Here is a 26,721-nt window from a genome sequence, read left to right on the forward strand (position 1 = left end):
TCAGTTCTCTCCCCAAGGCCTCCTTCCCAAGTCTCTTCTCAAGTGACTCTAGACCACTCTGCTCCCCACTTTTGCTGGAGCCCAGGTTAAGAGGGTGTAAATAAAAATTTATCATTGGCCCTTGTAGGGTAAGTGGAGGCAGTGTGGCTTTCTCACATAGGTGCTTGGGTAACTGGGGGAAGCAGCTTCTCACAACCTTGAAGAAGTCTGATGAAGCAGTATTCTCACAGCCTTGAGCCTTGGTCTCACGGCCTTGGGACTGGGTGCAGTAAACTGCCCCTTAGCCTTGAGTAGGCTCACATGTACAGCTCATGCCAGGTTACCTCATTATTGGGCCTGAGGCCGGCTTTGTTTTTGCTAGTACTTAAGGAGGTGGGGGGGGGCAGAGAGAGAGAGAGAAAGAAGGAGGGAGTCGAGGCGCCAACATAGACACGGGCTTGTGTTCTGTGTGACTCCTGAATAAAGGCACGTCAAGCATTCCCACAGCTCCACACATATTTTTCTGTCTCCTTGAGTCTCGAGTGGACCTGCCCAGCCTAGGGAGGCTACAAGACAAGTGGTGTAGTTGGCAGGACAAGTCTCATGGTATGGATATAGAATCCCTGGGCTCTCCTGAGGGCAGTATTGAGGAATGGCCTGCTACCCAGGGAGTGGTCTGATGTCAGTGGCACACCTGACACCACGGAGAAAACTCTACAGGAGGTTGGGGAGTCCCTGGCATGGTCCAGCACCTGTGCAGCTGCTGGGGCCATGACCTGGGCGTTTCTTTCAGCTATGTGAGCTGAGACAGAGGCCTAACTACACACTACAGCAAAGTTATGGGAGCTTCAGGGACAAGAGGAATCCCTGGAAGACCTGGAGACCTGGAACTGGAGACCTGGAAGTAGCCCTGTATCCAGCGGAACAGGGATGCGACTCCCTATCACCTGCCGTCGCTCACAAGTTACAGTTGGAGGAAGGTGATGTCGACGCAGAGCCGAGTTCCTGGAAAGCCCAGTGCCCGTGCAGCCGTGGGGGCCGTGGGCGGTGGGTTTCTTTCAGCTTTTAGAGCTGAGATGAAGACTGAGCTTCGAAGGACAGGGAAGTTTCAAGAGCCCCAAGAGGGAGCGGAAGCCCTGAAGGCTGAAGACTGTGCTTCCTGACACAGCAAAACTACGAAAATTCAGAGGACGAGAAAAAAGGTAAGAAGGCTTGACTCTGCTCCCTGGCAAAAACCTCCAAGCAGCTGAGCTGTAGCAATCCACCTCCCCACTTGCAGTGAGCAATTCAGGGGAAATGGGTAAGGGAAAAGGAAATGAGGTCCCTACAGGCCTTGCAGGGGGGAGTTTGAATCTGGGTGGCCCAGAATCCGTTCTCTCCTCCTGCGTCCACACAGACGTGGATCACAGCTGCTGAAACTGACTGGGACGGAGGACCGCGGCCCAGGCTGGGTGCTTTGGCGGCAGCACGTGCACCCTGAAAGCTCTGCTCTGACTCACTAATGAGAAGAGGCGGGGCCACGGTTGGGTAGCATGTGCCCAATGTGTCCGTGGGCCAAGGCCTTGCATGCGGAGCTGAGCATGGCTGCGGCGTTTCATTAGGTGGTGCCCCTGGGATGTGCTTTGGCCTGGGGGGTGGCAGGGCTGCCGGCCACTGTAAGTGGACACGGGATGCTAACGCTGACCCTGTGTGCTCTGGTGCCCAGCTCCCGGGCCATGCTGCTCGCTTTGCCCGTGGCCTTGCTGGTGGGACAGCTTCTAGAGCTAGCGCTGTGACCCGAGCGACTGCGAGAAAGCATGCTGGAGCAAACAGCACTGGCAGAGCAGATGGTGGTGACAGGGGTGCAGGTGATGGGTAGAGCCCATGGCAGTGCCCGGAGCCACAGAAATAGCATCAGCCGAGTCGCAGGAGTCGCAGAAAGCAGAAACGGTGGAGCAGCACAAGGAAGCAGAGCCTGCAGCAAGCGCTGGTCTCCAGAGACGCTGTGCAAGGGCCTGGATTGCCTGTCAAGAACTTGGGGGTTACTCGTCACTTTGGCAGAAGCATGACACTTGTGAGACTTCTGTCTTCTCACAGGAATATCCCCGGAGGCCTGTGGGAGCTGCTGGGCAGATGGTGCGAGGATGGGACCATTGACCGGTGGCAGGTGGATGTCATTAGGCCCCTACCCAGTCCAGAGGGATGTAAGTCTGCTATTACAGGTATGGACTCGACAACGGGACTCTTAGCTGCTTATCCTACACGACACCCAGATCAGAGTAGTAATAGCTGCCCTCAAGCAGTTATGTGCTGCTTATGGGCACCCCTTGGTCATTGAAAGTGATCAGGGGACACATTTTACTAGGGCCTTGGTACAATGGGCTGGAGGCTTGCAGACTGACTGGAAATTCCATGTGGCCCATCATCCCCAAGCTGCTGGGATGATTGAATGGTATGATGATCTCTTAAAGCAGGGCCTGTGAGCTGCAACTGCCACCCCCACACTGAGGGGCTGGACGAAGCACTTATGGACTGTCCTACGGGCTCTGAGAGGGGCCGGAGCGGGGACCTGCTCCAGTCGAAGCACTTGTCCACCAGATCACAGCTCCTATCCAGCTGCAGGTGCAGACTAAGGATGCCTTGCTTAAACCAGCCATGGGAAACAGGAAAATATTCTCTTGCCCACTCAGGAGGACCCGGAGAGAGGGCAGCCAGCCACTTGGACATGACCTTGGGAAATAAAAGCTCCCCACATGCGTTGGGTGGCTCTTGTTGCCCCTTGGGGACAAGAGATGGAGAGGAACTTGCAAATAGCGCCCTGGAACATGACTCCCACTCTTAAAGGTGACATATCCAGGGTAGTGATTGACCATTGTTGGTATCTGTGACTGCTTGTCTTTCCAGCCCCTAGGGTGTAGTGGGCTGGGTCCATACCTATGCCTCCGTGGCTACCCAATCAGCGTGCTGGGTCTATACTGAAATCTCCCGGGGCACATGCGATGGCCTCCTAATGGCACAGCCCTCTTGCTTCTGTCTACAGAGGAAACAGTGGATATTCCTTGTGGAATGCAGCCTGGACTGGCATCTGTGCTGGGATGAAGCGGCTGTGTGACTGGCCTGGCTGTTGGTCGGCTGCCCCATGTCGGGTGTCTTGGGGTTGGCTCACAGCTAGGATCATGTGTTGGCAGGGCCAGCCCCCTCTCTGTATGGAAAGCCTCAAGGACAAGCCCAAGTGGACTGAACTCGGGTGGGTTTGTGTCAGAGACATGCTCTTGGACATTGCTGGGGGGCACGGAATGGTGTGTGGGCAGCTGTCCCCACCGGAGCCCTCTGGATATGAGGCTGACATGGATGGCCTTACCTGCCTGGGAACTGGACTGGCCTATGGACCTAGGGGTGGCCTTGCTGCCTGTGCTTTGGCTGTGTGCTGCTGCAGTCTATACTGCTGCCGCAGTAGTGCTTGTGTTTTTGCTTGCCTGTTGCAGTAGCTTACATTGCTGTTGTGGTTTATGGGTGCGGGGCTCTGCCCTCCTCACCAAGGGCACTTCACATAAAATACTCTTACATAGACTGTACAGTGAAGAACCCCGAAGGGGTGGATTGTAGGGTAAGTGGAGGCAGTCTGGCTTCCTCACATAGGTGCTTGGGTAACCAGGGGGAGCAGCTTCTTACAACCTTGAAGGAGTATGATGAAGCAGTATTCTCACAGCCTTGAGTCTGGGTGCAATAAACTGCCCCTTAGCCTTGAGTAGGCTCGTATGCACAGCTCATGCCCGGATATCTCACTATTAGGCGTGAGACTGACTTTGTGCTGGTACTTAAGGAGGTAGGATCTTCTCATGAGGTGGGGGGGTAGAGAAGGAGGGAGTCTGAGGGCGAACATAGACATGGGCTTGTGGCCTCTGTGACTCCTGAATAAAGGCATGGCAAGCATCCCTGCATCTCCACGCATATTCTTCTTGTCTCCCTGAGTCTTGAGTGGACCTGCCCAGCCTAGGGAGGCTGCAACACAGCCCTTTAAATGGCTCTTCGCGTCTCCAGCCGCCCGTCTCTGGCAGAGAGCAACCCTACCACTTATCACAGCTGGCTGTTATCTGTGTACTTTTTGGGCTCTGGTGCTGTAGGCTCAGGATCCCCGCTTATGGTTTAGACCCGACTCTTCTCAGGGGATTCAACTAGCTGTTTAAATATCCCTCTGGTGCTGCTGCCCGTGGGTTCCCAGCCCGCATTCTCTAGTCTCTACCGCACTCATTACCAGTTAAGTTGTGCTAAAGCCGAATTTCCTCTGTCTGTCCAAGGTTTTAAGGCTCTTCTCTTGCTATTGTTCAATTGTTTGTTCCAGGTGATTTCTCCACAATTTAGTTGTAATTCCAGATTGCTCCTGGGAGGGGATCAGTGTGACTTCCATTCACTCCTCTGCCATCTTGAAGTCTGTTAGATACTATACTACAAGTTTTCAAGATGGAAAATGTGTGAAGGGTACACAAGATCTCTCTCTGTATTATTTTTTACAACTGTGTGTGACTCTACAATTATCCCAACATAAACAGTTTAATAAAAAATAATATTTCTCACCAGAAAGAACATAGACTTCACACAATGTCCAAATGCATTTTTTTTTTATTTGAGAAGGACAATCTCAAGGCAGTGCCCTTTGGGAAAGGCATCTCTCAGCATCATGTACATGGAGAACAAGCAACCATTACTCTCAGCCAAGTACAAAAATACACACATCAGTGACTTCCGTACAATAAATACATAATCATGCGTCCCACAATAAAAGGCACGGAAAACTGGTCATTTAGTAGTCATAAAAATTGCTAGCTACATTATTAACAAAGCCACCCAAATTATCTGTATAAGGAACTGTAACAATATATTCCAAAGGTGAAAACACATAAAACATCTTTAAAATAGTATGCAATAAATATCTCAATTGTTGTATATATTTAAAAATTATGCCATTGTAAACAGCATGTAAACAAACAAAACTCACGTTTTCTTACCATTATTAGAAATAATTAGAGCCAAAGTTATAACCTCTGCTCTGTCAGGTATATTTTACTGGCAAGTGTGCTAAGCAGTTAAAAGTTTCACTCTTTTCTGCAGCAAACAGAGCCCATTATGTAATAAATAGACATGATCTGCATCTTTTAGATACAGTACGATTTCAAAACAAACTACCAAAATGTAGTAAACTCTTAACTATAAAAAACATAGAAGAGGCTAAATTAAAACTATCTTTCCCAAAGTAAGGTTCTAAAGGAACTCTACTGTTATGTTTTCAATATGATAAATAGAAGGCAAATAGTTACTGAGTATCTTTATCAAAAGGGTAAAGTGTCTAGCATTCTAAGCTTCTTTCTTTTGTGGACTTTTATAACATCCAACAGACAGTAAAGTTGTATTAAACTAAGAGTTATCTTTTGTCAGAGAACACAGACATGGTTGATACTTTATGCTGATGGGAAATGGTGACTTCAAAGTACGCCTATCGAAATGTAACTATACATACCAGTAAGGTTTTTTCCAAAAGATAAGGGCAGTTTTTTCCTTCTCATATAGCAACCCTATTGCTTAACCATTAATAAATATTCAGAGTTTATTTTTTGTAACTCAAATATTTTTGTTTTATTTCATCTATATGTCAGTGCATTGTGGCACACCAATGATTAGTATACTTACTATATGCTTAGATAAGTATGTTACCTGTTAAAATATTACTCCTACTCTCCAATAAAAGTAATTGAGGTGTAAACATCAACCTGTAAGTTCAAATGGAGCCTTTTATACCAAGAAGCATTACTTCACACTGCTTCCCCTCTACTGTGGGTCCACAAGGCATACCTCATACATTTTGGTGTATGTGTCATTAATAGGTGCATACGCCTTTCTAAAATGGAATTGAAGTTTAACTCATGTTCTACAAATCTATTAGTCTCTTGGATCACACAGAGCGCCTCCGATTGTGGAAGTGGGGTTCTACAGGTTTGAGGAAAGCTGTACTTGACAAATGATGGGCAAAAGTATTTGTGGCTTACCTGAAGATACAAAAACTGTAAGCATAAAAATGGGATTACTTCCTTATGACACGATTTGTTAGTTTTTTGTGTGTGGAAGGAGACTACTTCTATGAAAAACTCTGAGAAATACTTGGTTTTAAAAAATGTCTCTAAAATAAATCGTCATTAATTTTAATTATACTAAGGTCAACTGTATATCAGGTCATTGTGGGAAGCAAATTTCCAGAAAAGTGACTTCTTCCTGTTTCTATACCAAATCATTCTGGAATCATCCATTAGAGATCTGCCATTATGACAACTAAGCTGTGCCCTGGCTGGTGTGGTGTAGTTGGCGGGGTGTCATCTCGCAAACTGAAAGGCTGCCTGAGCAGTTCCTGGTCAGTGCCATGCTTAGGCTGCAGGTCTGATGCCCTGCTGGGGTGCGTTCAGGAGGCAACTGATCGATGTTTCTCTCTGACACAGATGTTTATTTCTCTCTCTCCCTTCCCTTCTCTCTCAAGTGAAAATAAACCTTTAAAAAAAACTAACTTGTGTTATTAAGACATCAAAATACCACATGAATAAGTTCTGACTCAGTCTTTTCTTTTATGTCATATAGCTTACACACTTTTAGGGGAGGAGGATTCAATAAGAGCTCCAAGTTATCATATTATGCTATAATGACACCAGATTTTGCAAAGAAATCTTAATTAAGTCAAGGGTCAAATAGTGACTGAATTCAAATGTCAGGCAAAAATAAAAGCAATGTTCATTTACTCTCATCTATATTTAATGATTTTAACTAGGTTATTCTAGTTTATTTCCCCTAATTGTACCCAGATTTTCATTATGTCAGTAATTAGGGCAATGGCTAGTTTAGTCTCTTTACAGAAGTTTTGAAGGTACTTTGCATTCCACAAGCAGAGAATGTAGCCAGTGATCCATGCTTGGGATCAAGCAGCAAGGAAACCATTCTGCTGTCACTTAATATAAAGAGTAAGTGACATCAGAGCATACAACAAGGTAAGGGAGTCCTGTGTTCCATTTTTTTAATGACTGATTTAAAAAAAGTCCCCCCGCCCCTCTCAAAAAGAGGAAGAGAAGAAGAAAGAAACATTTTCCTCTTTAGAGAATTAACATAAGAAAACATGAAGGTCTTAATTTAAAAAAAAATATTCACTGCTGTAAAACGGTTGGTTGGGGCAGGTGCAGAAAAAAATACTACTAAATTTCTGAAGATTTTAAAGGTGAGTTTTTAGACTATCCTAAAATGCACAATTTGAGCCTGTAAGTGCACAGGTGAAAATACCCATAACCTACTCTGGTACAGAGAGTACTAATGTAACTTCACTTTTTTTAAACTGAACATCAAAAGGGATATTAATTTGGAATTTTAATTTTCAAGCTATAGTCTTGGAAACTTTTATGTCTCAAATGATAGTGGGAAAGGAATGGTAAATTTAGGTATGATTCACACTTACAGAATTCCTTTTGCCAAAGAAAGATTCCCAAGTACTTATAATTGATAACATTGTGTGCCATCCCTAATTGAGGAAATGGAGGCATAGAGTTTGTAGAAATGACACGGTGAGTGAGCACCAAAGTCAGTTATGGAACCCACCACACCTAAACCATATTCCTGTCTCCAGAATCACAGAATTCAGCTATGAGTAGTATTATAAATTCCTTGGCTACATTAAATCCTTAATAGTGGTGATTTCATTTTGGCTTTTTGACTTTTTCCACATTTATTTTAAACACGAGAATTATTTTTTAACACAGTTGCTATTACTATTCAGTTACCTATGATAGTAGAGAACACCTTTTTTTTAATAAGGAAAAAAATTGGGCATCTGTTTGACAGAAATGAGTACTTCAAGTATGCAAGTAAATCATTAACAGAGCTATTATACTCTAAGCAACAGCAGTAACAAGAGTTAGAATATGCATTTTGTATAAAGATTACATTTCATAACATAATAAATAAATGCACTGATTTATACAACTTGTGAAAAGCTTCTACTGACGATTACAAATAATACTGTCTATTGTTGACTTTGCTGACAATAGCACTGCCTCACTTAAGAGATTCAAAGGTAAAATTCTTGTCCCAAAGCCACAAAATATACAAAGCTGGTTTGTTATTAAATATTTTGTCTGCCACAAGTCCAGCAAACTAAAGTACATTTTGGCAGTTTGAATAACCAGCATGACCTAATTATTTGGGTACAAAAAGATAAGAAAAATTTTACTATGAAAATTAATAAAACAAGTAAAAGGAGAAACCTGTTGTATATATAGACATTTTAACATAGAAGTGAGAATTTTATCTCATTTAAGAGGAAAATACTTTGATACAACTTACTTAAAGATTTGAAAATAATTACCATATTTTCCCAGCTCTAGTCAAATATATTACTTCAATTTATTCATTTTCCTAATATACAATATATAACTTACAGAACTGGGAATGTTACAATATCAAAACCTTTCACAACACGAGTTACCAGTTACCAGAACTGTAAGAAATCTTAGTTATATATTAGCTTAATACTTAGAATATAGAAATAGACATGGCTAACCTGTGGTAAACAATAGTGCAATCAAATAGTAAGGACCACAAAATATATTCTTTTTCCTTTTGAGCCTGTATATCCAACTGCATTATCCTACTTCAATGGCATCATTAACTGAGCACAAAACTTATTTTAATACATTTAAAAGTAACCCTGCATTCCTTTAAGTTTGGCTAATTTATTCTTGAAATGCAGTTCCTATGAAATACTCAGACTGTTAATAAATTCCTATGCAATGAATAACTTGTAGCTAAAATAAAATATTTTATGTAAAGTTTTTAGAACTTTTAAGTAGTGGCTTGGATTCTATTTTTCCAATTAAAACTTGGAAGTGCATGAAAAATTAAGAGAGATGATATAAATATATGTAAATAAAATATCTTAGTTACATAAAGGAAATTAATCTGTTTACCTATATTAGTAATATGATTTTTAAAACATCATTACTGAGTTTAATGCAGTCTCAGTTACTCTGTTAAACTTCTTTTCCTGAAAATAACAGAAAGAAGTATAAAAACAGGTACAGTCCAGCTATCTTTTAGCTCACTGTTCTTTGTAATAATAAACCTTTACAGTTTTTTATTCTAACAGAAATATCTCTGAACAAAACCTGGAGAAAATAGTCAAGAGAAAACATCAATAAAGATTAAAAATTAGTGCTTTGCTTATTATAAAACCAATAATCATGGCCTTTTTAAAGTTTTGGCTATTTCTCTAGGAATGCATCCTATTGCAAAGGCAACATATTACATCTGACAGAGATTGCTGTACAAAAGCCACTGGGGAGAAGCCATAGCAGGGACAGACCTGTCCCAGACCCCACTGGACTTGGCATGGGGTGGTGAGCAGAGATGGAGAGGCGTGGGGAGGCTACTCAATTGTCCAATGCTATTTGAGGAATCTTCACTTCTCACTCATTTCAGCTGATTTAAAGGACTTGGTGTTTTAAAACTGCCACTTGTATCATATATCTCTAGACCCACTATTTTATCCAAATTTTATCTGAAAAATGCAGTATGGGTTTATTTTCTGGGAGTGGGGGGTGGGGAGAGGTCAGGAGAAACACTAGATATCAAGGCAGAGAGAGGTAATGCTTTTATAGTTTAATGAAAAGCTATATCCTTAAGGAATTCACATCTGTATTAACACAAAAGTCCAACATGTTATCAGCCCAGTTGGAGATAATAGATAACTTGCTTTAGAAGAATGTATAAAAGTTCCTACTATTATTGTCTAAGTTATGACTCTGCATGAACATTTCCTTCCTCAATTCCTGTTAAAAACAACTTCCATTAAGATTAAAGTAGTGCCTTCTTTGTCCATGAAAGCTACAGAATCTCTATGAAGCAGTGTTTTGGTAAATTATATCAACATATAAAAATTAAGTGAAGGATTATTGACAGTCATTGCAAAAGGTCTTACTGTAGAATTAAATAATTTGTATTTTGAGGGTCAAGGATATAATATTTTTCGGACACTATTTTAAGAAATTATTAGCTACCTGAAAATGAACATTAAGTTAGCATAAGAAAAACAGATTTAGACTAGCAAATATGCCTTCTCTGAGGGCTTTAATGACACATTTTACTTTACCTGCAGTCTTTTGAGCTTTTATGCCTAATGATTCATTTAATGTGAGTGCTGCAATGTCCTCAAGCATGAACTATGTCAAAAGGATACTCTACCGATAAAAGAAAGTGAAAATGTACAAGTTGTCAAAGACTGACCCAGTCTCACTTATCTCAGTACATATTCTTCTGAAATATTTCCTGTGACTTAAGTTGTGAACAAATGAGAATGACACGTGAGCAACAAACTGAGTGGACGTAGATTGACAGTGACTAAGATCTGGGTAAGGGACTGCCGAGAGGCCAGCTGTGTGGGTTAGCCAGTCTCCTGTGTTCCACCTTCACTACCAAAATGTAATTACTGGGTATGTAGGGCTCATCTAGTACCAGAATTAGGACTGAGAAGAAAACTCAGCTATGGTGATAAATGAGTTTCAAATGATTTCTAGGATTACCTGGAGAGGCGATATGAAACAGTGGATCGGGGAGTGAGCTATTCTGAGGGCCTTTTGAAGACCTCAGATCCCTAATATCTAGGAGGGATAAAATGTATTTAGGCCAGTGATAATCACCAATGAATCTTGTTTAAAATGTTTTGATTCAGTAGGTCTGGACTAAACCTAAGAATCTGCATTTCTATAAGTTCCCAGGTGATAAGGATGCTGCTGGTCCATGGAACACATTTTGGGTGGCAATGCTCACTGCTATGCAGTAGAGTTTCTGTAATGATGTAAATGTTCAACATCTGTACTGTCCACTGCAGTTATTTACCCCTTGAAATGTGGCTAAAACAATTGAGAAACTCAGTTTCTACATAAATTAATTTAGATTTAAATAGCCACATGTGGCTAGTGGCTATGATACTGGACAGCACAGATAGAGACATTAACAGGTCACCTCATCTTAGTCACAGCAACACACACACACACACACACACACACACCCCCGCCCCCCCGCCACACCCACCCCGTGGTCCCTGAATTATCAAATCCATTAATTCACTTAGATTAGCTAGCTTCCTTTTATGAAATGCAAACTGTAAAATTAGTTTCCTTAAATTGTTTTCTTTCTAAAACTTGGCTAGATGAGCCCCAATGAGTGCTAAGGTGGGGAGAAATGAAAGGGGTCATTTTGCGGTAGGACAGCTGATGAGGAAAGAGCGGTATACAGCAGTGAGAATGTGAGCAACCATCGCTGTCTTGGGCATGTGGGAAAACATGAAACCAGGAAGTGGGACAGAAACTCAGAAAGGGAGTGGAAAGACATGGAAGAGAAAAATCAAGTAGACACTGAAATTTATTGAGGCCTGACTCCGTCCCTTTCCTTCTTGAAAAGCAAGTTCTTCCTCAGGAAAATGAGACTGAAGGGAAGTGGGTGTTGGCTGTGATTCCTCTCCGTCCCTCCCAAATTATTTGCATGTAGAACAGTCTATTGGAGTGGAAAGGTGGCAAGGACAGCTGGCATTTGGGAGCAGGCTTGGGCTTCTCACCCCAGCTTATGCGTGGATCAAGGCACAAAGGTCTCACCTGCACCTTCCAGAGCTGTGATCAGGTACCAGACAAAAATTCTTCCCACTTTTTTTTGTAACTTCATCTATGACAGGAAGCTGGTTCCTCTGTGATACTGACCTGGGCCTAAGGAGGCTCTGAGGGCACCACCCTGGCAGAAAGGTGTTAAATGAAGTCATTTTGGTCCTATGTAACCACAAATGACAAAGTGGACAGGAAAAATTACTCTCATTTAACAAAATTAAAAAAAAATAAAATTGTCATTTTAAAGGATTTCCCTTATCGAAGAGCCACTTGCAGGAAAATTCTACCTAACTAAAGAGTCCATTAACAGAGGCTTTACAGTAAATATAAAAGATGGTATCTAAGAATGAAAGATCAACATCAAACAAAAAAATTTAATCATTTACATCTTACTCTTACATTCTGAAAATGTAAGAACTTTTGTTACAAGAAATGCTTGAGAACTTTTTCTATTGGCAAAGTGGTATTTCAGGGCAGTGAAAATCAATAAAGAGGTTTATATTCATTCATTTTTTTCTAGAGTTCCTCACCTCCTTGACCCATCTTTCCTTTTTGGGCAAAGCTGGACAGGGATCTGTGACTTCCACTGAGTTTGGAGAACCTGGCATCTCCTATACTGATTCCACAGCAAAGTGCCTAGGAGAGCAAGACTCCTTGCAGGGGTGGAGGGTAGGGCTAAAAAAATGGACTAGAAAAGAAGGCCTTTGATTTCTTAGGTGTGGATAACATTAACATTTTATGCAAAGGGCTTTTTACTCCATTAAGCTACTTGATATAATTCTCTTTGGAAAATTTCCATTTATTCACAACTTAGGTAAAATATTTATAGTCAGACATACTTGGTCAGGAAATCATCAGGTTCATTTATTTTTAAGATATCCAAATTTTGTGACTTTTCACTAGAGTTAAATACTAAAGTTATGAATAAGATTAAAGTGTCAAATATTTAAACTCCTTTGATCTAATTATGTCTGACAATAGTTCATTTTAATGCTTTCCCGTCAATATTTCTTTTTAAGCATTCAGCAAATAGTTGTCTAGAAAATATCAATGAGAGTATATTTTGCAATTATAAGTATAAATACGCATATAAATGTATATGCATGTATATACATATGTATGTGTATATGTATATATGTGTGTGTATGTATATTTATTGAGCACCTACCTAGAAAGCTACTTTATGAATATTGTCACCACTGGGTCAGTACAGTACCCTGTTTACTTCTTTTATATAGAAGATTTTTAAATATCATAATTAATTTTTGGTATATAATATCTAAAGCTTATTTAAAGATATTTGCATGACTTTTTGATATGTATGCCGTTGGCTTTCAAAGATTTGATAATTGCAATGTTGACTCCTAATGGGCTACAGTAAAGTATAGTAGCTTAGAAAAAGGAATAGCTACTTGATAGGATATAAGAATTATGTGAGATAATAATAAGAATGTAAAGGCCTTTAAAATAATTTAAATTTCCCTTTTTGAGAGGAAGTTCATGTCACGAGTAGCTTGAACTAGTGGGTAAAGTCTGCATGACTAATCAGACATCAGTATACAAATCCCAGCTGAGACACTGAAGGGATTCCTGGAGGTCAACGGTCTACTCTATTATAAATGCAAACACAGCATTAAATAATTATTAAATTGAAATGCAAAAATAAGAACATGTGGGAATTTTGGTTTAGAAAAACATAGTGTTGTTAGACAACAGAACATGTAATTTTATGAAAATATCCACAGAATTTTCTTAATGTGTATACCTATTGTTTATGATAAGTGGATATAAAATTGGTTTGCAAGATATGTGTATCATTTGTTGATTATGGCACAGACACATGTTCAAAAATTCTCAGATACAGAATATTTATACAAAGTCCACATCAAAGAAAGGTGCCTTTACGTACTTCAGTACTTAGGTAGTAATAAATTAATTCCATTAAAACTGACATTAAAACTAAGCGTTAACAATATTAGATGTGACATGCAAGAAAAAGACAATTCAGGCAGCAACATCGTGCATTCAGATTCGCATTCATTCATAGTATTTGAGGGATTTTAAGCATATTATTTGACCACTGAGCACTAGGAATCTGAGGTGATACCAATCTAACATCCAAAACACACCTTGATATATCTTAGTCTCCTAATCAATGATTTTAAGGAAGAAGCCAATGCTTCCAATAGTGAGATCTAAGAGGTTTTAGCCATACATTGTTTTATGGTTGCACAATAAGAACATTCCACGTGTCCAGCTTTAAGGAAAATAAACAATTTGCAATCCCACCTTTTCAACAATCCAATTGTCTCAGAGTCTTCCTACTTTTTTACTAACATGAGCAAATTTGAACACGTTAGGTTTGCACAATAAGAAAATGGCTTTGTGAAATGTATTTTTGGCACAAAAATATTTTCTAATACTTCAAATCAAAATGTTCACCCACAGCAAAATATCAAGCCATAGAGGTGCTTAGTGGTGCTTACTTATCTAGGCAGAAAACCAAACAGCCAATTGCTCCCAAGAACTTTGTATTAAGTAGCAATTACTTTCCTTCCAAGGAATAGCACCAATATGATTACACCTCAAACTGGGGAGGGCTCCTTCCAAGCTCTTTAATTCCCTGGAGAATTCGCTTCACATGCCCCACTTTCGGTATCCCCAGGTCCTAAAAAAAAAAAAAATGAAAAAAGGTACAAAGAAAGCAAGAAGGAAGAGAAAGAAGTTTACTGACAAGAGGAAATTAGGGATAAAATATTTAATTTATAAATAGCATTTACTTCATTTATTTTAATTTATAGCCAATGATTTGGGAAGTGAAAGCTAGAAAAATTTTATAAAACAAAAATAACCTGACATTGAAATTTTACCAACCAGTAAAAAATCACATCCTACACAAATTCTTAAATGTAACATTCTCACAAATGGCAGTTCTTCAAGAGTCTAAATTAGTTTCTCTCTTTTCTTCTTTTTGTAAGAACAGCGGTTCCTTCGGGATCCCTGAGGAAAGAATGGGTGACACCTGGGCACCCACACTTAGTCTGAAATTAAAGCCACTACACATGTCCTCACTAAAGCGAAAGCGGGGCCTAATCCTCAAGGAAGATACCAGTGCCCCTTTCCTTAATTTGGAACACAAATGCACTTGTAGTTGCATTCAGAGTCTTTGATTTCAGAGGAACATTTAAATAACACTTTGTAATGTGTTAGGTTTAAAAAATTCTTAAGCATAGGTATATGTGGGTTGATGCTTTTCCTCAAAGACATTTGGCTCCTTTCCCTCAGAATTCTTGTTTCTTGAAGAATTATCTTTCTATCTTGTTTCTTGAAGAACTCTTTCTATGAAGAACCAAGAATTCAACAGTTAGCTCAGAAAAGGATGATGATTGCAGAGTGTGCACACATAGCAGGCACTTGGCAAATAAATATTTGTTGTGGAAATTAATGAAACTCATCAAAGATAACCATAACATTCACTATCTGAAAAACTAAAAGAAAGGGTGAAGGTTTCCAAACACAACAGCTTCTTTAAGTGTAAGGGGCATAAAATGTGAAGTGGATAACTTTACAAAACAGAACTTAAAACACTTGAAAATTAGTAAAGTGATTACTACTTCCAAAGTAGCCTAGAAAATAGGATTATAAGGTACTGGGTTGGCCAAAATGTCCATTTTTTTTCCCATAAAATATAAGACACATTTTTCATTTTCATCAATGACTTCATTGATTTGAATATTTTGAGTATGTCGGCTATCTCCCGCTACTGGCATCGAGTGAGAAAAAGCCAGGGGTGCTGCTAAACATCTTCTAGTGCATAAGGCAGCCCCACAGCAAAGAACTGTTGGGCCAAAACGTCAATAGTACCAAGAAACTCCGCAAACCATTTCTGACACATTCAATCAGTCACAGCACCTTCTCCATACATTGCAAAAACCTTGTTTTGTGTTCCAGTTGCGTTTTTACCTTTCTTGAAATAATAAAGCATAATATGCCAAAATGTTGCACATCTTCTTTTACCTTCTATATAAAAAATTCACCAATTTTGATAATTTTTAAAAAGTGCACGTTGATATGACAGTTGTTACAATACCATCCAACAAAATTGTTTCAAATGAAGGTAAGGGCAACTAAGTGCTATTAGAGCTGTCACACAGAACAAACCACACAAAGTTTTGGCCAACCCAACACTTTATGAGCAGTTTGAATTCTATAGCAGCAGAGCTAACGAAGACTATGAATCCTCTGGAAAATGCTCTTTCCATAGATAGTGCTTTTTTTCAAACTTGGGATAACTTCAGGGTAAAATTTTTACAATATTTAACTGACCCTGAAAAATATTTTCTCATATGGTGACAGGTCATCCACGATCAGTCTTAAGGCTACTAAACATTTCCTGAGTGTGTGCTAAAATAACACAAGCAAGGCCAAATTCTAGAGGAAGATATAATACCAGTGCCTGCTGCCTAAATTTGAAATGTAAATGCATTTACAGTTGTATTCAGGTTCTTTAAGTGGAATGTTTAATATTCTTTATACTTTGTGATAACATGGTTATCTGGGGAAGCAATCCAAGTGCCCATCAATAGACAAGTGAATAAAAAAGCTGTGGTACATATATACAACGGAGAATTACTTGACCATAAAAAATAATGAAATCTTATCACTTGCAACAGCATAGATGGACCTAGAAGTATTATGCTAAGTGAAGTAAGACAGATAGAACAAGGCAAATACATATGATTTCACTTATTTATAGAATCTAAAGAACAAAATAAATGAACAAACAAAATTGAAACAGACTCACAGATCCAGAGAACAGACTGATGGTTGCCAGAGGAAGGGGTGTTAGTGAAAAAGGTGAAGGGATTAAGATTTGCAAATTGGTAGTTGCCAGAGTCACAGTGATGTGAACAGCACAGGAAATATACGCAACAACACTATAGTAACTATGTATGATGCCAGGTGGCCAGTGAAACTATCAAGAGGAGCACTCTGTGAAGTAGTACGATTGCCTGACCACCACACTGTACACCTGAAACTCGCACATAAGAACACTGAATGTCAATCATAACACAAACATTTTTTAAAATAAAGTATTATATTTTACACTAAATATTTTATTTCAGGCCATATGCACATTGTATCTGAAGAATAAAAACTTCTTTGAGAGGGGTAGTCTCTACTCAAAATTACTATTACAGTATAATGAGATGAAAGTTTTCCACAGAGTTACACTAACTTCCTGGCTATATTTTCTTTAGTTTCAGTTCAATGCTTTCATGTCTTTGAGAAGTTAGGCTGTGATAAAGTTATGTCCTGACATCACTTACATATTTCGTAATTCACTTTTTCATAATCTTTATTATTGGTTTTTGCTTTCTTTGGATGAATAGGCCTAATTTCGCAGAAGCATGCTTTGCAAACATTCAGTTATCTTTCTAGCCCATACATACACAACTTTCCAAAAGGAAAAAATAAAAAACAAACAAACAAACAAACAAAAGCCACTGTGTCTTTACCATTTTGGGGGGCATCCATCGGTTTTCTCTACTTTTTCCAGTAGAGAAAATACTGCAATTTATTTATTCATCTGTGGTATAACTTTCTCCCTTTGCTGCTTTTAGACAGTCACATTGGTACTTCTAGTAGTTATGGGGATAAGGAAGTAACATCTGGGCCAAGACCTGGGCAGGAGTTAGCCAGGTGAGGGATGGGGGGAGAAACATACCATCAGAGAGTACACTCCTAAGGTGAGACAGAATTCACTATTTTTAAGCAAATGAAATAAGGCCAGAGTAGGTAGGATATAACCCAGCAGGGGGTCAGTCAATCCACCACAGGTTGAATAAACAGATAGAACCTGATGGCCTCACAAAGATGTGAGTTTTTATTCTAACACACACAAGAAGCCACTAAAAGGTTTTAAGCAGAAAAGTGATATGCCCGATGTGAATATTATCACTCTGGTTGCAATGTGGATAATGGGATGGAGAGAGCAAGAACAGCAGTAGAAGGGCCAGTTAGGAAGCCATTAACTTCACAGAGGCAGAGGTTACAGTACTGCGGAGTAGGATATGGCAAGGAAAAAGCAACCTGACCTTGTGAAGGGCTTAATGAGCTAGGAGGGGAAGGATACCGAAGAGGGAGGTAGTAAGTATGCACTTGGGCTTCTCTGGCTCAAGCACCTGGAAGGAGAGAGGGGTGATTACTAAGATGCAGAGCAATGGAGGAGGGGCTGAATGGGAGTGGGGCAGGAGATCAAAAGTTTGGTTCTGGACATGTTAGGACCGACATCCTCGTGTAATAGCTAAGTATCAAGTAGAATTGGTAACATTATCCTAAAATTCACAAATGGGGTCAGGGCTGGAAATGTGAACTTGTGAACCACTGATAATGTATTTATTGACAGTGTAGGTAATCCTTCCCATTTAGAGATTTTATTTTGAAGTGTGTTCTCTCTCTGACAGCTACAACCACAGAAACCAAGATGAACTCAATCTCTACTTTCACAGTTTTGTTCTACACAAGGCTCTTTCTGTACAATTATTTTTCTTTCCCCATTTTCCCACACTCTATTTTAGAACCAAAAGAATTTAAAAGGACCACCAATACAAATTTCTAAAAAAAAATGTTTTAAGGGAAAGAATGTTATTTGTATTAGATATAAAAGCAAAACAGAAACAAAGTCCTGAGAGAGCTAGAGAAAGTTTAGTAAAATAATTCTTTACTATCTACTTTTTACTCTTAGTCTTTTTTTCCAGCCAGGTCTTACCACTCTAACTTTGACTTAGTATGTGTGTATGTCATTATTTTCATTCTACAAATATTTGCTTCGCTCACTGTGTATGTATTTGCATGTTTATATATGCTTGTATGTACACATATATAACATATTCATGTATATACAAACACACATACACACATAATCTTTTCCTTGCTTATTCATGGCAAATGAGATGCAAGTTTCCAGATAGCAAACATCACCAAGAGAAGCTGCCATAAAATACATCAACCAGTAGTTACACAAATATATTGTAAATGATGATCTCCCCCCACTTTTTTTGGTCCATTCATTTCAAGTTTTGAAGTCAATATTTACTTTACGAACTAGAACACTATCTTTTGCTGGGTTCTAGATTTGGGACCCTCAACTAAGGTAATAAATTAATCTATTATTTTATTATTATTCTGGGTTAAAAATATTTAGGTATAAATGGTATCCACTTTTGATGTGCTAAAACTGTGTAAGTCTGCATATTGTAAAGATCTGTACTTTACATTACCTCCATCTGTTCAAAAATGTCTAACATTCTTGTAGATTAAAATGCAGACATTTCATGAATTTGTTAGGAACTTACTGAATCAAGCATTTTAGAACCTGGTCTACAGGAAAGAGATCACTCCAATGAATGTTGAAGGGTTTGCCAGTTGTTTATTAAGCATCTTGGAATTTTAAAATGGCAGCATACAGTAAGAAAATATAACATGACAAACTCTACTCCTAACTCTGACACCCAGTAGGCCACTTTGGCCATTTCTACTGTTGAGTCTCCACCCAAAGAATGGAAGGGAATTGCTGCAGACCATGAATTAATGATTTTCCTTCTCCATCATAAATGACAATTAGGCTTTGAGCTGCTTTCTAGCAAAAGCAGGGCATGACTTTTTTTCATTTACTAAAGAAAATAATAAATTTATATTTTAGCATAATGCAACTTTAACAGTAAGTCTTAGAAAGGAAATTTACATTTATTGGTCTAGTCATTCCTCTGACATCTAATATAAAAGGTCAATTTAGAAATGCAACAAAAGCAGAGAACTGCTATAAATCTGTCATCTAGTTCCATATATTAGAAAGGCTTTATTATTGATATTTTGAGTTAATCTTCAGTTCTTAACATTATATTAGATTTTTTTAGTCATTTTCCGCAACAATTATCACCCTTCATGCTAATCCAGTAGAATGAGCAGATGGAAACATCATCCATTTAAAATATTCGCACATGGGGACAGCCATACCAATGGATGCAGAGGAAAATGACCAAAGTCATGCTTTAGTTGTAATAGCCGGAGAAGGACTTTGACAGGGAAATATTGCAGACATTCTTGTTTAAAAAGCATACAAAGAATTCAGACCACAGGACAATGCATATTAGATTACTGCATGTTTGCATAAGATAAGCCAAGCTATAAGCACATAACAGAAGAGGCACAGGAAAAAAGGTTCTGTTTTGCAAGAAAATTTCAAGAGCAAAGAGTAGCACAAAGGAAATACCTTCAGATCTCGCCTTTCCAGATGCAAAAGTTCAGCCCCTCTGATGTCATGACGGATGAAGATTTCTTTGTACTCTCCCAAATTGATCAGATCCAGCCAAGCAGCAACTTCCTCTGTGCCCCATTTCTGAACTACCAAAGTTAAGAGCAAAACCCCCTTAATTTCTACATGCTCAATGCATTACAAAGCAAAGGCTGGCCAAAGAAGATGCGAACAGAGCGGCAGTGCTAGCAAAGGGAAAGGTTAAAGGTGTTTCAACAAAACTACAATTCCATTTTTTCCCATGCAGGTCAACACAAGGATCACAAAGACATTCACTGCAGTGCACCTGTGCCCTTGGCTTCAGTTCAATTTGCTCCTTAAAGCTATCCAAACTACACAGTATGTATAAAAGATGTATTTCTCATGATTAGGATCAGTAGTACAAAGTCTAAATAAGTTCTGATGATTTCATTAAGATCATATATGAAACTGGTTATAGTTCAATTAGCTACAAATGCCAATTAAAATTTAAAATCTAGCACAGGATACTCAATTTTACACTAACTTCTGCTTCAGGTCTTGCTGACTATAAGACCTTTATTGATTCAATTACCACTGATAATTAGAAAAATAAATGTCGTGTTAAAGTGATTTAATATCATCTAAAAACAGTCTACACTACTCTCCAAGATTACCTGGATTGTTATTTCTCAGTATGTATACTCATTCTTTTATACGTTTTACTCAACACTGATTAGCTTTAAAAAGCCTACTTATTTGACATATTTGGTTTTAAAATGCCATTCAACAGCTGCTCTATGATTGTCAAAAATTCAGGTTATATATCACTTTTGAAGATGTGATAGCAACTCAGAAAAATTAGAGACTGATTTGATTGTGAAGAGCACCTACCATCATATACACAGAATTTAAAGGTGCTTTAGCACCAGTACAGCAGTAAGTTGAATCTCTAGGGAGAGGTGGGATGGGAACTAGAAAGATAGTTTTAAAGAGAGAATTTAATCTTTGCTTGAGAATGCCAGTGTCACAGCAGACTGCCACCACTGGGGGCCTGAAAGGGTGCAGTAAGTCCTTAAAGCTGGAGAGGGAAAATATAGACCTTCAGGTAGAAAATACATTTAGCAAGCAAAAGGAATATATGAGAGTTTCTATGTTCCATTCATCAAAATGATCTAGATTTGGAGCTCTGAAGACGAAAAACAATTTACACGCAATGCCATGAATTGCTAGTGAGCAAGACAGAGACCAAACAGATGTACTGACATTCACCAAAGTTACAAATCAGCAACTACCTCATTTTCTCATGTGTTTCATATGTATTAATTCCTCTGATATTTGAACATATTTTAGGTACAATATAATTATTACAGTAAAATGAACATTAAGTAAAACTCACCACTTTATTCATTTTATAGTGGCACTTAGTACATTCAAAATGTTGTACAATGATTGCCACTATCTGGAACACTTTATCACCTCAGTGGTATCATTTTAATGCTATTTTTCCATAATGTTATACAATCCCCACCCCCACCCCTGCCACTGTGGACCACCTACCAGGCTGTGAAGTTGTCTTCTGCTTCTGAACCTTTTCCTTTTTAAATTTTGGCACTATACGAAATACTGTGCTTCTGTTGTTTCTCTTGGTGCAATCCATAGGCGGCTCCTGTTTAAGTGGAGCAAGAAAAGAATTTTCTCAAGATAGTAAGAGAAGACAATCCCACTCTAATATTAGAGGTAACAGGAATAGGTTAGAAACACAAAACGTTGACGTGATAACTTCAAAAAAGTTCACGACGTCATATGCTACTGAAAATGTATTGATCCCATAAGTTACCTTGGTTCACATAAAGGCCATTTCTTGTTTGTTCATGAATGGTATGTTTGAAAATAATATTCAAAATTTATTTTCCCCTGAATATGTTTTTTACAAAAGATGAGTTCAAATTCTATCATTATCAAGTCTATAAATATAAAGAAACAGGCTGAATTTTACATACCTCATCCTCATTTGGGTGTAGGATATAATAAAGCCAGGGAATCTCAGTTAATTTCTGTAACTCCACCTCCACAGAGTGTAAGGCACTGGACACCCGCTCTTCATGTGGAGATTCCAAATGCTATTTACCAGCAGATTAAAAACAAAACAAAATAAGGCTCAGTGCCCAACCTCAAACAGAATAAATTATTTTATTTGATAATGAATATCCTCATCTCTTATTAGGCTAGGTGAGGTTGTTGTTATTGTGGTAGTTGTTTTTAATATAAACAAGTATTTAAAAAGAACAAATTATCTTATACTGGGTTCACTGAAAAAAATCTTGATAGATTTATTCTTCCTTCCCATGATATAAGCTAGTGTGACTTTTGCTTTAGTGAATAATCTCATATTTCTGACAAAGATCCTTCTGATTTACATAGGTCACTAAGTGAACAAACAATAATGTTTTGAAAACTAATAAAAAAAAATCCATCATATAAAAAAGAACTGCTCAGCAGAAAATCTCCTGGAGAATGAAAGTTAATAAGATTAAGGGAAAAAACACTCACAAATCTCAGAAAAATTTCTGATGAAAAGCTGTTGTAAAAATCAAGGCAAAGCAAAAACCTAAATAGCCTGTAATCTGGAAGAAGGTTTGTAAACTTTAAGAAGAACTTAACTGGTCACCTATTATCTCCCCACTCAAAACAGCTATTAGAAAGCATTTATAAAGTCAATAAATGAATGAAGGTAAAATAAACACTTGTATGTAAAGAACTGGAAGGGAGGTGCCTGAATTCTAGTTCTGGACTTGTTACTAACTTTGCAACCAAGGGAAGGTTAATTGATTTCAGGAGTCTTAGTTTCCTCCTCAAGAAATAGTAGGATATGACTAGATTATTTCTAAGGTCTCTTCCAGCTAATCAGTATTTTTATAAGTTACTTTAAAATTATAGAGTACTACATATAGGTTCACAGGATTTTAAACTGAAAGTTCAGAGAGAATGTTACTGTTATGTACATTATATTTTTCCCTCCGTTATTTAAGGTATCTACCATTTCTAGTAGTTAATAAAAACATGGTGGTCCTCCAGCCTGTCATATAAAATTTACCACTTTCTTTTCAGTCTAAAAATATATCTCTTACAAAACTGATAAAATGGTAATTGTATATTCATTCTAGAATCAAAATAAAGAGTAAACCTTAGTTGCTCTCAAATTATGATTGACTCTTTATGGTGATATTAGCATTGTCAAAGGTAAATTTGATAAAATTTAGTGGCATACATTTTAAATAAGCATCCACTTTCTGACAATGACAAGCATTGAAAGTGGAGGGGGTTGTCCTTCTATATTAAAATGATATAATTGATAAATATTAACCAAATAACATTCAATGGATACTTTCTGTGTAGAGAACTAAAATAGAGAATAAATTATGCTTCTAGTTCTTGTCAATCAGAAACCACCTTAAATGTACTTCAAATAACACACAAAAAAATACATGTCCCCTATCCAAAAACTGGGACCAAAGTCACAGCTCACTAGATTTCCTACAGGACTAATTTTAGAAGAGAGGCAAGAGAATCTGGTTAATAATAGAAGTATCAAGAATAGCCAAGATTCCCAATGGTTTTATCAAAAGTTATAACCAATGTTTCTCTCTAAAAGTTTTTCTTCATGGCCACATGAGAAGCAGCGACCTCTCGCATTATGGAAGCTGTATTTCAGCTGCCTCTGGAGGTAGGTGAGAGCAATGCACTTCATGCAGCCTTTCAGCTTCTTTTCTCAGAGTAAAGGAAGCTCTGAGGGCAGCACTCTTCTGAACCCCAATCAAACGGAAATTCCAACTACAGTCACTTGTTAGCTATACTATGTGACACACCTCCATTTTTTTACTGTGCCAGGTACTATGACTTTTACTAATCACTTTTATGTAAGTGTATATTTTCCAAAGGAAGAAATAAAATTACAATCAAGAGAAATGTTTTAAGATCATCAACTAACTTAATACGAACTGTTACAAGGAAGAAAAATGAGGCTTTCTATAATTACAACAGCATGTGTGAATAACCCACAAACCAACACTAGGTGGCGAAAAGATCCAACATGCTAGAACATTTGAAACCCGTGAAGGGAATAGAGGCTGAAGAGACAAACCAAACAGGACACCTATGGTCTTCCAGCACTTAAGCTAGAGAGCCATGGACTGTTGTCAGATGCAGACTTGACCTTGATGCCCAGCACCAATCTGAGTTAATCCAGGAACATGGCTACTTTTTGAAATTTAGTTTTTGAAACACTGAGTCTAGAAAATGTCGGTCTTTTAAGCGAATCTGGAAATCCATACCAATCATATTTTAATGTTAATTGTGAGAACAAATCTATGATTTCCTCTACTGTTTTGCAATAGCGAGTTAATGATACTAGAGGAATGTCTACTTCACTTTATAAACTCAAGTTTTTCAAAGCTGACTGGGGAGAGCAGAATTCCTTGAAAACGTGCGTGTATGTGAGGGAAAATCTCGTTAGCCTGAATTGTTAACTCACTCCCAGGTTTAGGTTTTTATTTTCTTAAAGGCAAAAGCTAGGTAAAAAGGCAATTCCAAGGCTGGAGGCTGGAAGGCTGTTTACATGCTCCCTAATGAAGATAAAACTCTTATATCTAACATCATGCTTATGTGACGAGTCATTTCTTTTCCTTACCAAAGGAACTCTGCCAACCAGTAAAGATTCTGTTTCATTATATAGTGCCTTCACATTAATGGCTATTTCAGTGGCAGTGTCTCTCGTAAGACTCTAGAAAAAAAAAAAATCAAAGGCAAGTGGTTCTGTATTAAATTGGGATTCAACATCACAAATATTTTTAAAAATCTACCATAATTCTATTATAACTGCACAATTTCACAGTCATGATTATTAGCATAATTACTCTTCTAATTCTTGCAGGCAATGACTCTAGTGAATACACTTAGGACCACATCTGCTACATACAAATTGTGTATGCTGGCAACAATGTATACATATTCCCATAAAAAAGTCAGAGAAAATTGCGTTAAAAGGGGCATTATCATCATCTGATCATAATTAGTTCTATCCATGACTTTCACTTTCAGTAGTTCCAACCAGACTGCTTTTTAGACTTTACCCCAAAGGACTAACCATTTGTACATGAGGGGAGACTCAAAAAACCCCAGAATTTATTTATAAAAAATTGTGTATTTATCCTTGCATGTTGAAACTTCAGTCACCTTCAAAGTACTCTACATTTGATGCCATACACCTAACGAGAGACATTTTTTCCACTGCTCAGAGAAGTTTTTGAACTCATTAATTTTGATGCCTTTTAGTGCTCCTGCCTTTTTTCATTTCACCTCCACCTCTTCCACATCAGCAAAATGTTTCCCTTTGAGGCCCTTTTTCACTCAGGGACACAAAAAACGTGGCTTAGGATGAGATCAGGTGAACAGGGAGAGTGAGGTATGGGGGTCATACCGTTTTGGGTCAAAAACTGCTGAATACCCAGTGCAGTGTGGGCAGGTATGCTCATAAATCACCCATCATGAAATGGGAAAAGGTGTTAAGTCTTCAAAAAAAATTCACTGAAGCCGAATGCAGCCTTTCACAATGTCAGATGGTACCCTGATACAGATGGATTCCCAGAACACTCGCCTGGTGGGGGAAGCGTGTGCTACAAGGTGCCCGCTCTCCAGGAGATAATTTTGTTTTTCTGTGTTGCCCTCTTGTATTAATATGGTTAACTTCAACTGAATAATTAAAATAATAAAAAAAGTTATTTTCTATACACTATAGCCTTTTATAATGTATCACATTTCAAGGGAGTTACAGCCGTTCTATTATTCTACAAAATTTTAATATCTACATTAAAAATTTACTAAATTAATTTAGTAAAACAAAATGAAATAAAAATAATTTCAGGGCACAACTTCAAAAATGAATGAATATGTTTAATAAAATGCATGATACCTAGGTTTGTTCTGTGTCTAGGTGCAGGGGAGAAGGTAAAAGAAATAAGGATGAACAGTGGCAGTTAAAGGGAGAAAAAGTAGAATGAAGTTAGTGAGGTGATAAATAATGGAAAATTAAATAGAAAACATGAAGAGAACGTAAGAGCAGGAATAGAAAAATGGTAGAAAGAAGAAAATAAAAGAAAAATTTGGCCACAAATTTACCATAACGTTCTGACAAAGAGTCACCTAGACTATATACCACTCTTTCAAAGTGCACGTTTTATAGTATCAAAATACACGTGTAACATTAAAAAAAATCTGTGCAATGAAATTTACCATTAACTCCTCACCTCTGGGAACTGAGGGTTGGCTTTATTCAGTGCGTGGGAGCAGGCATTCACTGCATGTGCCAGTTCTTGCTCCAAAAGACAGTGGATTGTGGCGGCATCACAAATCCTGAAAGCAAAACCAAAATAAATGAGCAAAACACTTTTCTGGGCATCGCTGATCTTTCTGAAGCATAGAAGTGGTAGAATAAAACAAGTTAAAAAAATAAAAGCCATTAAGGGAAACTTTTTAAAAAAGAACTTCAATTATGAATGGCACAGGGCAGATTTACAAAATTCAAACCCCATTGCAACAAAGAATACTAAACGAAAAATCTTTTTTTTTAAGTTTATTTTTTAAAATTTTATTTATTTATTTTTAGAGAGGGGAAGGGAGGGAGAGAGGGAGAGAAACATCAATGCGTGGTTGCCTCTCGTGCGCTCCCCACTGGGGACCTGGCCCACAACCCAGTCATGTGCCCTGACTGGGAATTGAACCAGCAACCCTTTGGTTTGCAGGCCAGCGCTC

General features: G+C 38.4%; 1 protein-coding gene across 1 annotated transcript in view; it reads right to left on the reverse strand.

The window, feature by feature from the left end:
* Positions 1-11,123: 11,123 nt before the first annotated feature.
* DGKH (diacylglycerol kinase eta) overlaps positions 11,124-26,721 on the reverse strand; it is a 204,703-nt gene continuing 189,105 nt past the window's right edge. Inside the window, exons 26-31 of the mRNA XM_054586384.1 lie at positions 26,217-26,322; positions 24,602-24,694; positions 21,915-22,034; positions 21,472-21,580; positions 19,912-20,042; positions 11,124-14,304 (exon numbers count right to left, since the gene is read on the reverse strand). Of these exons, the coding sequence (XP_054442359.1) occupies positions 14,215-14,304; positions 19,912-20,042; positions 21,472-21,580; positions 21,915-22,034; positions 24,602-24,694; positions 26,217-26,322 (649 nt within the window). The 3' untranslated portion in view covers positions 11,124-14,214. The remainder of the gene's footprint in view (positions 14,305-19,911; positions 20,043-21,471; positions 21,581-21,914; positions 22,035-24,601; positions 24,695-26,216; positions 26,323-26,721) is intronic.

This window comes from Pteronotus mesoamericanus, unplaced genomic scaffold (assembly GCF_021234165.1).
Source record: "Pteronotus mesoamericanus isolate MK-2021 breed Mesoamerican mustached bat unplaced genomic scaffold, CSHL_Meso_final contig_94, whole genome shotgun sequence".
Taxonomy (NCBI): Eukaryota; Metazoa; Chordata; class Mammalia; order Chiroptera; family Mormoopidae; genus Pteronotus; species Pteronotus mesoamericanus.